This window comes from Drosophila montana, unplaced genomic scaffold (assembly GCF_035044405.1).
Source record: "Drosophila montana isolate Dmon_TW-CO22-7 unplaced genomic scaffold, ASM3504440v1 contig_3639_1, whole genome shotgun sequence".
NCBI lineage: Eukaryota > Metazoa > Arthropoda > Insecta > Diptera > Drosophilidae > Drosophila > Drosophila montana.
The window spans coordinates 310,072-325,008 of NW_026998523.1; the positions used below are offsets into that span (position 1 = coordinate 310,072).

Sequence of the window (14,937 nt, forward strand, 5' to 3'; positions counted from 1 at the left end):
CTGGAGTTGGACTCGCTTTGGCTGGCTTTGGCTGGAGCCGAACGCTTTTCAAGAAATCAACGTCCAACGCGATTGTTCCCATGCAAGTTTCTACAAATATTTTTTTGTGAATTATTACCTTCGTATTTTTCCAGTTCGCGAGGAGTCAAATTGGTCGGCACACGCTCGAGGGCACACGCCATTTCCCACGGAGCGAGCATTTATGGCGGGCACTGAGGCTGCGACTCTTGGAGACTTGGAGAATGAGGCAGCGGCAGCGGCTGCTGCTGGGGCTGGTGCCTGGTGCCTGGCCTGCTGTCTGCTTTGCCCTGCCCTGCCCCGACGACCCACCGCTGCTGCTGATCGCTGATCGAGGACGCGCCATGAACCGTAGCCGACTCGGCTGCTGCTGCTGCTGCTGGGGCTATGACATGGCCAGGCAGGTGGTAGGTAGTTCAATTAGGCCCATTGGTTGATATCAATGGCCAAGACGCAGTCACAAAACTGTCAACCGGCCACGTAATGCAGCATAATTGCCAACTGCGGCAAGTGTCCAACTGTCCAGCAATTCAAATAGCGAACGCATCCTGCTGGGAATTTGATGCCCAGCACACACACACACACGCAGACACAACAGCCTACACCTTTTGGCTAATGGGCCAGGCTTCCATTGGGAAACCGAAACCGAACCCGATCACGATCCAAGTTCAAACCCACGCATTTCGATGCGGTTTCTTCTTGGTGTTTTTTTTCCCCTCTCTTTCTTATGCCTTTTAATTGGCTTGTCGCACACCGAGAGTGTGTGTTTGTGCGAGAGAGAAAGAGAGAGAGAGGGGGGGAAGGAATGAGGCGAGGGTTAGCTGTTAAGGAGCGTCATGTAACCGTGTCTGGACTTGGGCTGGGTTGTCACTGGCATTGCCATCGGCATCTTCCTTGGCCTGGGCTAATAGAAGTGATGTCGATAGCACTTAAACACGATATCCGTTTCAATTTGTTTGGATTCTTCAATTTAAAAGGTGATAATTTTCTACTTTATGGCCCTCGACATGTGGGCCACCCATAAAACTGATATCGGAGTACTCTCCTCTCACTCTGTGCTGGTGTGTGTTCCCTGTGTGCTGTGCTGTGCTCTGCTCTGCTGTGCTGTGGTTCCTGTCCATATACATTCAATACATTCGCCAGCTGAACTTCGAGTCGGAGTTGAAGTCGGAGTTGGAGTTGAAGTTCTTGACGGTCGTATCACTCGCTTAATTTGTTATTCGCTGGTTTTCACACTTGATAATTGTGGCTGCGGTCTGTGGCGGGTCCAAGGGAGTTGGACAACTTACGGCAACCACCAACAGCATCATCCTCATCATCATCCTCATCATCATCATCATCAGCATCATCAGCATCATCATCGGCAGCCTGTTGCCACTTTGTGTCGTCTGTGTGGGCAGTTTCATTGCTAGCGAACAACTCGGGTTTATCAGCACTGACCGGAGCGACAGAATGTCTAAATTTTTTTTGATTACTGAATCTCAGCGATTTTTATGCGTTTGTATCACATAAAATACGAAGCGCAGAGCTCAGCCCGGAGGCGTTTTCAATGATCAACTAAATCAACACAACAATTAATTAAAACACTGAGCGAAAATTTGTGTTAGCCCAGCTGGAATTTGTATTCAAATCATGTCGTCCCATTGTCTGATGCCAGTTGATCTTTAATGCTCGTCAATGCAAATGCAAATTGCTTTTAGCTCTTATTTCAATTTCAATTTCGGGTGGTCTCCAATTTAATGCCTGATTTGCATAGTTGATCCCAACTTTTGTTTTAGCCCCTGATAAACGTGGCACTATTTAAAGCTTTATATTTCGTATTTATTTTATGGCTTAATGGCTTTCACAATGATGTGTCGACGATTAGTTGACAAATTAAACACGTTTTTAAGATCCAACTGATTAGAGAACAACTGCACAAGATGTTGTGTGAAAGCGTGTATCGGGAATTAGAAATTAAATACAATCTCATGTGGTTCCCAGCTTTCAATTATTGACCAGGTTTGGAATTCTTTTTTAATGTCATTGCAAAAATGAACAAATCTGTCAAAGCAATTAATGGCTCAACACATTTTTATTTGTATTTGATTAACAATTTGTCATCAAAGTTAAGTGTAATTTAAGTTAATTGAGTTAAATATTTGCGTATAACAAAGTGACTATAAGCAATAAAATCATCGCAGCATTTGGGCGGATTACTGTCAAAATTGTTACCTTCTTGTCAATAAATAGTTCTTATTCTTAAAATTTGTTTCATTATAACGGTTTTTATTAATTTTAATATACACTATTGATTTAAATAAAATATATGTGCTTATGCCAGCATATTTAAGGCTCAAATTCTTAAATAATAAAGTAATATCTTGTATTTCGATAAATTTATTTAAATGTTGATGTAATATATATCTAGACGAAAATTGTTGTGCCGCTAGGAAATTGATTTAATTATGCAAAAGTTGGTTATATTAAATTTCATTTAATTTGAAAGAAATTAGACAAATATTTAGCAGTTATAATATTCACAAAAAAATATACGTGCTATAGTATAAATATTTACACAGAGCTTATTATCAGTTTTCATTTTATTAATGCGAATAATATACAATTTAATAATATAAAAAATCATTAACACAAAGAAAAAATATACAACTATTTTTGACACAAGACTATGAAGAACTGCCTAAACATTGAAATGAAATTTGAACTTGATAAGAAGCTTATCACCAAACGCATATAAAAATCTAATTATAGGCAGTGAAAATGCTAAATAAATTATTCAAGTAAATCTAACATAAATTTAAATATTAACATAATAATCTAAATAAAATATAGAAAATCGTCTGCATAAACTCAATTATATTTAGATACAAATCAAAGCTGAAAAACATTTATAATTCCTTTATATATTTCTTCCTTTATTTCCCCTATTACAAAACCTTCTTTAAGTAACATTACTTTTTAAGACAATTTCAATTATTTTCTCATTGCCTGTGAGCTGCGACCCCTCGGACCTGAAGCCCTGAGCGAGACCCAGGTCTGCACTTGGGCGACTTCTACATTGATTCCGCATCGCAACGAAGGGCTCGGGCAACTGGCAACGTTGGCGGCGTCGTCGTCGCCGTCGTCGGCGTCGGCGGCCTCCTCTGAAAGTCTGAAAAAGCTGCAAAGCACAATATGAAATCATATCACTAGACATGGCTTACAATAACAATCGGGGCCCAGACACAGACACAGACCCAGAGTCAGAGTCCAAGTATGACTGAGTGTTGTATGTTGATGTTGATGTTGTATGAGTTTTACAGTGAATGCTCTCAACGGCAACAGCAACAGCAAAAGCAACAGCAACGGTAACAACAGCAACAGCAACAGCAACAGCTACAACAGCAATGTGCCAACAATGATATTAAAAATAACAATTGTCTTCAGTGGTCTTTAACACCCGCACCGCTGATAGACAACAACAACAACAACAACAAGAACAACAACAGCAGCAACAACAACGCTTGAGTGGCATATAAAAGTCACATCGACAACTTCGATTGACTAAAGAAAATATTGTGTAGATGGTGCGGATCGAGCGCGCTCGAGCGGAGTTCATAAAGCACCGAGAGCATTTTGAATACCTGAACAATCATAAAAATAATGACGCTGCACATTCCAAGCAGCAGCCGCCGCAGCAACAGTAACAGCAGCAACTCCCAGCCAAAAATATAAAAAAAATCTCAAACCGATCCCGACTCGAGCACACAGATGGAGTCAGAGTCGGAGTCGGAGTCGGAGAAGGAGTAGGAGTCGGAGTTGCTGCTGCTCTGATGAGCTTTTGCAGCCCCACCAATACACAGCATGGCATGGAATCAGTCCCGGCTTCATAAATTAGTGATATGGCACATTACAGTATAGGACTCTACGCGAGGTCAATGCGGCGTATGCGCAATTTGGGCATGCAAATTGTGGCGCTGTTGCTGCTGCTGCTGCGTCTTCCAAGGAAATTTGCATCATGTTGTGATTAATGAAGCGACTGCCAGCGCACGGATCACGGATCACGGATCACTGACCAGCCAATGGCTTACCACTGACAGCTTATCAGTGAAGCAAGCCCCCCTCGGACCTAAGCGGCCCCAAGACCAGAGCCAATTGTTGCCTTGCGTGTTCCGCTGACTAAAGACTTCAATTCAGCTTCAATCATTTCATTTAACTGATGATGACGATGCGGCTGCTGCTGCTGCTCCTACTGCTGCTGCTCTTGCTCCTGCCGCAGATGGTCGTCATTTTGCGCAGCGTCCAAGTCCCAATTTCAGGCGCTCGACACGCAACTTCCATTTCGAGCGTTTTGGCTACCAGAGCCAAGGCACTTAACTACTTTATTGGTTCGACTGTAGCTGCGACTCCTTCGCACACACCTGTGAAATGACAACAACAACAACTAACAGATATCAATGCAGAAGTTCTTCAGCTTCTTTTATAGTTTAATGAGCCACAACACACATTAGAATCGAAAGGTTTATATGTCATAAGGCTCGTAAAAGAACGGTATTTTATTGAGTACAGAAAAGTAAAAAACAAAACAAAAAAAAAAGATTTCTAAACGCCATAGTTATATATCGACATATATCGCACCTCACCCAACCCATAATAACCCATTTTAATTGACCATCAAAAAAGAGAAAAAAACGAAGAGTATAAAGAATATACAAAACTTAAATGTGGATGAGTTTGTCGACGAGAGGCGGGCGGAGGCAGCGACAACCTTCGTATCATTTCAATGGGTCCATGTCCGCGCGCTGTCGTTGTCTATGGCCGGGTGGGCTATAAATTTTGTATCGGCATTTGCCATTGTGTGGCCGACGATATTATCGGGCGTGGAATTTATCGTGCCATGTGGGGGAGCCATCAAAAGTGCGACAGAGACAGCGGCATATGTGTGGAAAGGAAGAGGAAGAACGCTAGGAGCCGCAATATTTCATGGCTGATGGATACGGATGTGATATATCGTAGTACAAGCGGGCCGTGATATATAGGCTCATGTGGAGGTGCGCATAAATCAAACGATGGTTGGAAAACAACAACAACAACAAAACAACCAAAAAATCGTATGATGTGGTCGTTTTCCCGGCGGGCCGCCCATGTTAAGGAAACAAGTGCACTGGGAATAAAATGGTGTGAGAATTGAATAAAATCTAGACAAAAAAGTGTGGAAATCCGAGAAGAATAGTTAACGCAGATACTGATCTAAACGAGATCAAAGCGGCGGCTAGTTAAATCAGAATATCTTAAGGGAATTGAGTCTTTACAAAGAAAATCCAAATACGGCAAGGCAAAGAAATCCCTAACCAGCAAGTTAATCTATAAGGTGATAGATTAAACTTAAACGGTCAAAGCCGGGTAATACCTGACATACATTTCAAAAGATATTAGACAAAATAATATATATTTAGAAATTTAGAGTTCAAGATTTGAGCAAGATACGTTTTAAAGGATACACAAAGATACTTGAGTAAAATTCAAGCTTTATTTTTTTATTATATATTAAATCCAAAACAGGTTTGCAGTGCGAAGTTAGGGAATACAGTGCTCAGTCGAATGTGAATTAATTCAATTTTCATATTTTCACTTTATTTCACAAACAATCATTTCAATTATGAAGCAAAGAAAAACTTTGAACTGTGAAAGTTGCCAATAGCTTCTGTCAATCCGTAATCAAAAGCCAAACTAAAACTTCTCACATTGCGACCGTTGCACGCGCGTGAACTATGACCTTTTAATGGCTCTTCGTCCAGACCATAAATACAAAAGAAAAGAAAAAGAAAAAAAAAGCGGAAAATTAAGTATTCAAATTCGCAAGCCGATGCGAACAGACGAAAGAACAACAAACGATGAGGGCTGATAATGCCGGCAATAAAACGAATGGCAACTGAAATCGTACAGAACTTCGAACTGGTAGTTGGCTGCGCTTTTAAGCCTTTTAAACTTCAATCAAATTTCTCAGGATTTGGCAGGCAGCAAACGGGACAACAACAACAACAACAGCAACTTCTGCCATAAGCCACGCTTTGGATCGAATACAACAACCAGAACAGAAAAGATTCCTCTAGTCGGGATTGCGCGAATACGAGTTACCCTATAGCCAGCGGCCCTCACATGCATTTGAATTTCCTCTTCTTTAAAAACAATTAATGCAGAAAAATACACAGACACAATCACATACCCTTCCCACTTTATACAGCGAAGCATTATCCCCATCACATTGAAACCTTTGATAATCGACATTTTAATTTCGTTGCTCTGAGCTGACAGTCAAACAGATAGACGGATATGGCTTAAACCAATTGGCAAATTATGCCGACAAAGAATATATCTAACATTTTTACCTTATGTGGTCAGAGATACCACCTTCTTTCTGTTACATACTTTTGCAGTTAACCAGAATACCTTTTCCTTGCTCATTTTAAATGGGTACAGGGTATATTAACAACAACAATAATAATAATGTTGTAATTTGAAGGAAAAGAATGCGTATAGCGAGAGTTGCGGGCACCTTTCTTTGAGCCGAGACGGCAACTTTGGGGTTTTTGAATGGGGGTGGGGAGGGGACTGTGATCGGTGGGGATTGGCAATGTCGATGATCCTGTGTGCGAATGTGTGTGTGTGTGTGTGTGCGCAATGAACCGACAGCTGGGTAGATGCCAGCACGTAAACGTTTCACATGCAGAGAGTTAACAGCAGCATTTGGATTTGGATGCCTGATGCTACCAAAATTACCAGACAGCCGACAAACCGTTGAACAACAATATGTTTATGGCTATGCGAAGCACCGAAAATACTTTGATAAAAGTCCACCGTAGCGGTAGAAGACCGTATACAAATTGGCTCCAGCCATTAGTCTCGAGAGCCAAGTTAAACGTTTTAGTGGCTGCGCTTAAGAGCGCTAAAGGTAATTTTTCACTTTGCTGCAGATTCAGTTTTTTTTTTTTCGTTTACGGCATCATAAAGCAGATCTCTCTAGCAGCAGTCTCCTTGGCGCACAGATTCCCACAATTTATGGCCAACTATTGAATGCGGTTCCATGGAATAAGTTTCCTGCCATCTATTTAGAAAACAATTCGATTAGAATTGACTTCTGTCGAGTGTTCCTTGTCTTTTCCTCCCCTCAGCTCAGCTCAGCTCCGATCAATAAAAATACTTTCACATCATATCCACGCAGAGATGGTTGGAAAATTGAGAGCGCTTCGATAACAACAATAAGCAGCATTAATTGTTTGGCATTGTGATCATCCAGCTGTCTAACAATGGGCCAGGGGACAATGGTCTTGAGTTTCCATGCGATTCCGACTCCTTCACAAGTGCCTGCGCTTTGTCAGTATTTTCACGCACTTTGTAAAGTGGTTAGATAATCCATTGTTTATGGCATCGAGAGAAGAAAAAATAAAACTAAAATAAAATAAAACGAAACCCCGAAAATGGGAAAAATGTTTCGTCATTTTGCCAGCCAGTTTGAAATCGAGTAAAGGGGAATTCGGTGCGGTTCGGTTCGCTTCGCTTCGGTTCGACACACAATTTGTAGTTACTTGGCAGACAGTCGGGCAACAGCAAACCATCTCAAGGTGCCCAAATATGAGTTTTGTGTATGGAACATGATTTGCTAATGTATTGTTCCACTTTGAAACAAATTAATCGCAAACTTATTGAAGAAACCGAACTAATGCAGCTACTGCGGCTGGAAAAGATTGTGTAGAAAATATAAGATTATTGAACCAATTGTAGAAATAGTTTTATTTATTATTTATTTTGTTATTTGATCGTTATAAATATTTTTTTAAACAGTCAGAGAGATATTACTTATTAAAACATTTTTAGAAATATTTGTTAAAAAAAAAAGTTTCTTACAAGAGACCAGTTACTATCATTTGCTGCTTGTTGGAATAATTCTATTTATAAATTGATATGTTTCAATCATTTGCAACACTTCAGATTATATATAATATCCTAATTGATAGCTGTGATGATATATGAACATATCTTTATTCAACTTCTCTAATTGATTGAATTTAATTTGATCGATCTGATTTCATTCCAATATCCCGGCAACCCTCTCTCTCTTCATAACCACCCCAAGCTCATCAATTTTGTTTGACAATCGCTTCGAATGCTTGTAAACCGAACCCATTAAGACCCATCCACAAGACCGAACACAATTCACAATTCAAGCTGAATGGATGCGCAACAATTGCATTTTGAGGCGTTTTAAAGAATAACAACAATAACTAAGCAAAACCCAACAGCAACAGCAACAGCAAAAGGAACGACAACGGCAGCAGTCGAGAAATGAAATGAAATCAAATGATGTGTATAAAAATGAAAATAATACAAAGATAAATAACAACAGCAACAACAGCAACAACAACAACAAAACTGGAAACAAAACCATATAATAATAAAAATCAAGAAAAATAACTACAAAAGCGCAAGGTATACGCTGTATCTGTATCTGTCGATGAGGCAGCCCGCTCGAGGGCGGGGGTGAGGGCGAGGGCGAGCTCGTATATGGTCTGGCTCTGGCGGCTCTGTTGCTGGCGGCGCTGCTGCTGCTGCTGCTGCCGCTGCTGCTGCCGCTGCTGCTGCAGACAAGCGGGAACGATGGCGACAGCCATGGACAACAACATGCGAGACTCTTAACCTTTGACGCCCGAACAATGAAGTGGTTAAAAGCAAGACATTAACACACAGACTTACAGGCAGCAAACATTGCCAGCAACAACAGCAACAACAACAATAGAGAGACTCAGACTCGGGCCGCTGTCGAGGTCTGGGCCTGGACCTGGGCTTGGGCCTGTGGCTGTGCCTGTGCCTCATAGAGCAGCTCGAGCTGTGCTGTTGGCTTGTAGCTCTTGAGTGGAATGACAGAAATTAGTGAAATTTATTATTGATATCCACTTGAATTTATAGAGCAGCGAACAAAAGGCGTTGTTCGTAGTCGTTCGAGTCGGAGTCGGAGTCCCCGCTCTACCTTTTTTTTTTCTCGTGACTTATATAAAGGTGCATCTTTGTGGCGTCTCCGTCTGAGTAGCAGCAGCAGCAGCTGCTGCAGCTGAAAAAAAAAGAATTGATGGCATTGCGTTGCGATCTAATGCGTGTGATAAACAGGTTCAGGTTCTGTTGCACCTAAGCGAGTAGAAGGTGTCGCTGCGTATAAATTATGAGTGGAGGAACAATAAAATGCACAACAGGCAGCAGCGCTAATAGTCGATAGATAGAAGAAGTTACCGCTGCGCTTTCTACAGCAGGGACTGAGATGGAGACGGAGAGACGCAGAGAGAGGGGGAATGAATAGAGATCGGGCAGAAGAGCTGTCTCAGCTTTATTGTGAAGCCACCCAGAATGGAGGCGGCGGTTGCTGTGGACAGCGACGACGACACCCGCAGCATCGATGCGATCGATCCAATCGATCCGATCGATCGATCGCATTTTTATAAAGTGTATTTTCCAGCAGTTCCGAGAAAACTTGAGCGCCGCACAATAGAGTTATTTAGAGGCCCAAAGTTATGGTTATTGATTTGAAATATCACACGATATGAGTAAGGAGTGCGTGTATGCGTTAAAATAACAGGGCCAGAATCATCTACTTCACGGCAGCGAGAGGGACCCCCGAACAGACTGGCAGGTTCTTGAGCGCACAAAAGCCGCCGTTGCACACACACAATACACACACGCACACACACACACACTTCAGGCTGGAGGCTTCAGCTCCAGTTGTTGCAGCCGCAGCGTCTTGAGTCTTCAGCCTTCGAGAGCTGAAGTGTTATGGGCGAGTCGCGAGCTCTTGACAGACCCTCGTGCTCGTGCCCTGTTTCAAATGTTCAGAAATTGTGGAACCTTTAATTAAACGGTGGCCTAAAATATGCAAACGAGTCGAGGCCGACGCTCGGCCGTATGCCAAGTCCAAGTCATAACTCATTTTCATTTTAAACCGAGGGGGGCTCTGGCAAGCGGGGGCAACGGAGGAGGCACCGTCGGGTACCGTCGGGGTACCGTCGGGGTACAGCCCATGGGCCACTTTGCATACTAAACGGCGCACGCCCCACTTTCAACGCATGCCGAAGACGCGTCTCAGCTCGGCTACAGCATCGTCTCCATCGTCGTTGTCGTCCTTCGGGCGCTTTTTCGGCAGTCAGGTGGGAGTGACCATGGATTTTTTTTTTCGTGGTGCGCTACCGAAAACAGAAACCGGCAGAGTTCTCCAGTTTTTCGCTTCAGCAGATTTGCATGCGCCAGTAGAATTTTGATTATGGCTTCGGACCGCAAGAAACTCATTTAAAATCGATTTATGCAAGGATTAAGATTCAGTTACTACTCCAAAGAATGGAGGAGAGAAAAGACCTGAACTCTGCTGCCCCTCGCCGCTTGCCGCTGTGGCATGTCCATCATGCAGCAGCAGTTGGCTGCAAGTTAAGAAATTAGTAAAACTCATTTTTGCATTTTTAGCCTCCGGGCTTAAACTTAATTCGGAAGCACAGCAGGAGGTTCTAAGTAAATAAATGTGCCTACCCGGCCTCCATTCGTTTAATTTGCATTTTATTGCACCGCAGCCTGGACTCTTGGAGCTGGGAAGTCTCGGGACACAGCCAATTAAGCGTATATTTGCCACGCTTTACAGCTTTGGACTGGACTCTTCCTGCCGTTGCGCTGCTCTACTTTGGCAAGGCGCAGCTAAAAATGATTAAAGGCCTTCCCGGTCCAGACAGCCTCCTATATTAATTTGTGTATTCGCTTTGTGTTCCGAGTGCCATCGTATCTCACAACAGCCCTGAGAAATTGAAAGTGAATGCCGAATGCCAGGCAGCAGGAAATGAGTTGCCAATAGAATAATCATAACGCACCATAGGGGGTGGATGATCCCACCACAATCGGGCTTAAAGCTGATCGCCGAGTCTACCGGTAGCTTAGACCACATACTACACATTTTGCATTATACATCCGGCTAGTAATAATGTAGGGCTTGGAATGGATATGGATCCTGCAAGATTGTAGGCAAACTCAGGGAAAGCAAGAGTCACCTATTAAGTAACCTATCCCATTAATAATAGTCGTTAAATGTAGGATAAACTTTAGAATAAAACAAACGCATTTGGAGTATGTTATCAAAAATCAGTTATTGTCTAAGTGACATTTTTTATTCAGGCAATTGAACAAGGAGGTTTAAGGCTGAGACAATGGTCTTAGGCGAAGATCTATTTGCTAATCAAAAAATGTGGGTTGATAGTTTCCAATAAGAATATATATATACTTAAAAAAATAAGATAAGTAATCAAGTGATGATGGCATGCAAATATCATAGTCTAAACTTAAGTAAAATGTCTCAACATAAAGATGATTCAAATAGACAAATATCTAAAAATCTTCTAGGAGGTGAAAAGATGGAGAGGACAGTATGCAAATAAACATTACTTTTCATTGTCTTATGCTCATTGTGAAGGAATTAACATGTGCTATTCCAGAATTTCATACTACAAATTCTGCTTCAATTCCTAAGCATTTTTTTATAAATGCCTAAATTTGCAACTGCTGCTAAAACCGGCAGCCGATTGCCTCTCTCTTTCTTTCCGTCTATCTTACTTAAAGCCTATGTATGTCATTTAGGGCGGGCCGATTACGATACGATACGATATCTTATCCCAGTTGTGTGTAAATGCAATTTGAGGCGTTGTTGGTGTCGATGTTGACCCAATGCGAATGCGAAATTGAAATTTATTTCTTTCTCACGTAGTCGCCTCTGTCATTAGCTCAATCAGAGAGACGTTAAATCGCGTGCATCGATTTGGCCATTTAGGCTCTTGGCCAACAAACGAGACGAGCATTTGCCCAGTGAGCACGAATGGCGCCCCATTCGGCCAACCAATACCAATAACGATTCTGATTCCGCTGCCGATGCCAATTCCGATTCCGAGCACGGTATCGGACACATGTCCACAGCGGCTGATGCCCATTCCAAACGGTCAGCGATGCACAACGAAATGCTGCGGCTGTCACTCAGTTGGTGAGTGTTTCGAGTAGGGGGCTGAGTGCACTCACATCAGTCAGTCAGTCAGCCCGTCAGTCAGTCCGTCAGTCAGTCCGTCAGTCCGTCAGTCAGTCCGTCAGTCAGTGACTGCAGCCAGTCAATAATTCGGCAGTCGTCGTTCACTTCCTTCTACCTTCTGAGCAGCGAGAAAATTGCAAACAATTTTCCATTGATGTTGTTTTCTTGTTTTTTTTTGTATTTTTAAAGTTGTTTCATTACAATTTTTTACTCGGTTTGTTTGCAATTAATTGACATTCGCAATCCCCAGAATCGCAATCGAGCCCGAACCACTCTCTCGGCTCTTATTTGCCCATGCAAATTATATTGAACTGATTCCCACGACGCTCTTGGCCAGATGGCTTCGATTTGAATTCGGGCCGTCCTTAGTTGATTGTTGTTGTTGCTTTAGTTGTTGTTGTTGCTGTTGTTTCTGGTTGAAGGCATCCAAATCATTCAGGGAATGTTTGAGCAGGGGCGGCAGAAATGTTTCACATTCACACTGTTCGACTTCGGTTAGTTGATTGTTCGGTTTTCCTTGGCAGATAATCACTTTCGACCGGGGCCAGAACATTTCAAAATTGGCAACTGAAATGAATTAAACATTTTAATTTGATTGGCGTTTAGAGAATTTGTTTTAATTGGCCAGGCATTAGATGTCTAGAGAAAACAGCTAAAAGGAAAGACAGCATGCAATTGGAACAGGATTGAATAATAAAATTAAGAAAATTATAGACGAACACTACGAAACCTAGTAGATACTTACAAAAAGGAAAAGGAGTATAAGAGCTTAGCAAATATGCTATAGACAAAAATGACCAAAAACTTAATGCAGGAAATTAATTTACTTACATACTGATTCTCGTTACACTATTCTAAAGAACCATACCTAATCCAAGACCTGTACCATGAATATCAATTTAACTGTTGCTTATGTTTCTGTTAGATGACTTTGATTGAAAATCAAATTCAAGTCACAAGAGCCTTTCGAGTCTTTCTAATAACAATTCCCTACTCCAAAATCTTCCAATTCGTCAACACTTTTGTTTGCTTAAGATCTTTGACCATGCGCCAACTCATTTGTTGTTTGCTCACTCGCCTCGAGAACCATGTCAATACACAACAACAATAATATCAACAACAACGAGAGATCTCAAGTATCTGAGCCCAAAAATTGACGAACGGCGCAGATCAAAGAGCAAAATATTAATATTTCCTAATCCATTGTAATTATGATTTCTCCTCCATTGTTTGTCACACAGAAATGTAACCTTCAAAACAGCCGGCACAAGGCCCGAGGTCTTTTTCAATAGATCATATTACCAAGTGAATATGTCAATTCCTCACGAAAAACGATAAGAGATCTGCGTCACAGCTCCGAAAGAAAAAAAAACGTTAAAAAAGTTGTAAGGCAAAATACCGAAGAACTAATTGTAACCACAAAATCGACTACCAGGCCAACGAATTCAACAGAAAACTGAACTGACAAAAAATAAAAATAAAAATTAAACATAAGAATAATAATGATAATAACGCGAAGAAGTAGACAAAGAAGTGAGGCAGCGCCTAATCTTGACGGCAGCGTCTGGGACCGGCAGAGGGATTAGTTGGTCCAATCAGCGGCAACGCCTGCGGCTAATGAACGGCGGCTGCTGCCACTGCCGGCTGTTACCGGGAATTGGGAATTGGGAACGGGGAACTCCGGGGCGTTCGCCCCTGGTAATTACTCGTACCAATAAAAAGTCACGCCAAACAATGGCAACGGGTCGGCAGGGACCAGGGCCAAGATCGTCGATAGGCGATCTTATCGCTGCCATATATGTGTGTTATGACTTTTACTTTTCTTTGGCTGCCCCGCGCCGTGCCAAATCAAAGTAGATTAAAACCTCGATCGGAAAGATGACAAGCGGCCCAACAATCAAAATCAAATTACGAGACAGCAATCAATAATTTGACGCGACAAATCACATTCACAAAGGTAAAGGGCATTTACAGGGATCCCACATTGAAAACAAGGTAAAGAATTCTGAGAGTCGCATGTTAAATAGACTCAATAAAATAAAAGTATGGTTTTATTGGACTAAATACGGAAATTAACGAGTACTCTCCCACTTTTCTTTCTCCTCTTCAGTAAGGAATGGAAATCTGGGACATCCACCCCAAACGGAACCTCTTGCACTCGCCGTGATTATAAGTCCACCTGTACTCTGGAACCTTACAAAGGCCTTTCCTCTCACTTGGGCGACAACAACGTTCTAGGAGACAAGCGTTAGGTATAACTGACACATGATCCAAATCCAATGCAATAATACTAACCATCCCTCCATTCGTTCTCCTCCGTAGGTTTCTCAGTTATTGTGCCATTTGTGGCCTCATTTGGATTTCCCGAAGTTGGCACATCAGTTGGTAGCTGGGAATTTGGAGGTATGTGCTCACTCAATGTAGTAGCATTTGTAGATGCATCTATCTTCGGACTTTCTAGAGGTTGCATACCTGTCAATGTAGTATTATTCGTAGTTATATCTGGGTGGGTTGTATGGGTCTTACACGCTCTGGTTCAGCTGGAAGGACAGGGTATTCAGCTTGTCTTTCGTTCAATTGGCAGTTTAGACAGTCTTCGTATTAGGCAATTTCAAAACAACGTTCTCCTTGAAATGGAAGATTTTAAGGTATGGGTTCATCCACATACGAAAAGATTATTCCTACCGTTCTACAGTTCTAACAATTCCAATCCCTAGGAAAATAAAAGTCGCGATTTTCATGTCTGTTCTCTATCGAGTTTATTGAGAAAGTGCAGAGATATGTACTTGGAATGGAATAGAATCCGCTCACATCTGGGGCTTGAAATATAATTAAAGTCAAAGCAA

At 42.0% G+C, this 14,937-nt stretch overlaps 1 protein-coding gene and 1 long non-coding RNA gene across 4 annotated transcripts; both read right to left on the reverse strand.

Annotated features, from left to right (window-relative positions):
- Positions 1-842: 842 nt before the first annotated feature.
- On the reverse strand, positions 843-8,666 carry LOC135435603 (myb-like protein AA). Its single transcript, XM_064692751.1, has 4 exons — positions 8,491-8,666; positions 3,030-3,169; positions 1,308-1,406; positions 843-922 (listed from the first exon to the last, which is right to left on the reverse strand). Exons 1-4 carry the CDS (start codon positions 8,664-8,666, stop codon positions 843-845), a joined length of 495 nt encoding a protein of 164 aa, XP_064548821.1.
- Positions 8,667-14,196: 5,530 nt separating this feature from the next.
- LOC135435582 (uncharacterized) lies at positions 14,197-14,872 on the reverse strand. Of its 3 annotated transcripts, XR_010437390.1 has the most exons (4): positions 14,777-14,872; positions 14,618-14,718; positions 14,387-14,563; positions 14,197-14,325 (listed from the first exon to the last, which is right to left on the reverse strand). It is a non-coding gene; the product is annotated as an uncharacterized LOC135435582 (long non-coding RNA). The 3 variants fall into 3 exon arrangements; XR_010437391.1 differs by having other exon boundaries at positions 14,283-14,563; positions 14,618-14,715; XR_010437389.1 differs by having other exon boundaries at positions 14,285-14,563.
- Positions 14,873-14,937: the final 65 nt, after the last annotated feature.

Coding starts and splice junctions, on each gene's coding strand:
- LOC135435603 (XM_064692751.1), bottom strand. CDS start 8,666: ATGGCTGTCGCCATCGTTCCCGCTTGTCTGCAGCAGCAGCGGCAGCAG. Junction 1,407..3,029: donor GGTCTCGCTCAGGGCTTCAG/GTCCGAGGGGTC, acceptor CTGCCCACACAG/ACGACACAAAGTGGCAACAG. Junction 923..1,307: donor TGATGCTGTTGGTGGTTGCC/GTAAGTTGTCCA, acceptor CACTTCTATTAG/CCCAGGCCAAGGAAGATGCC.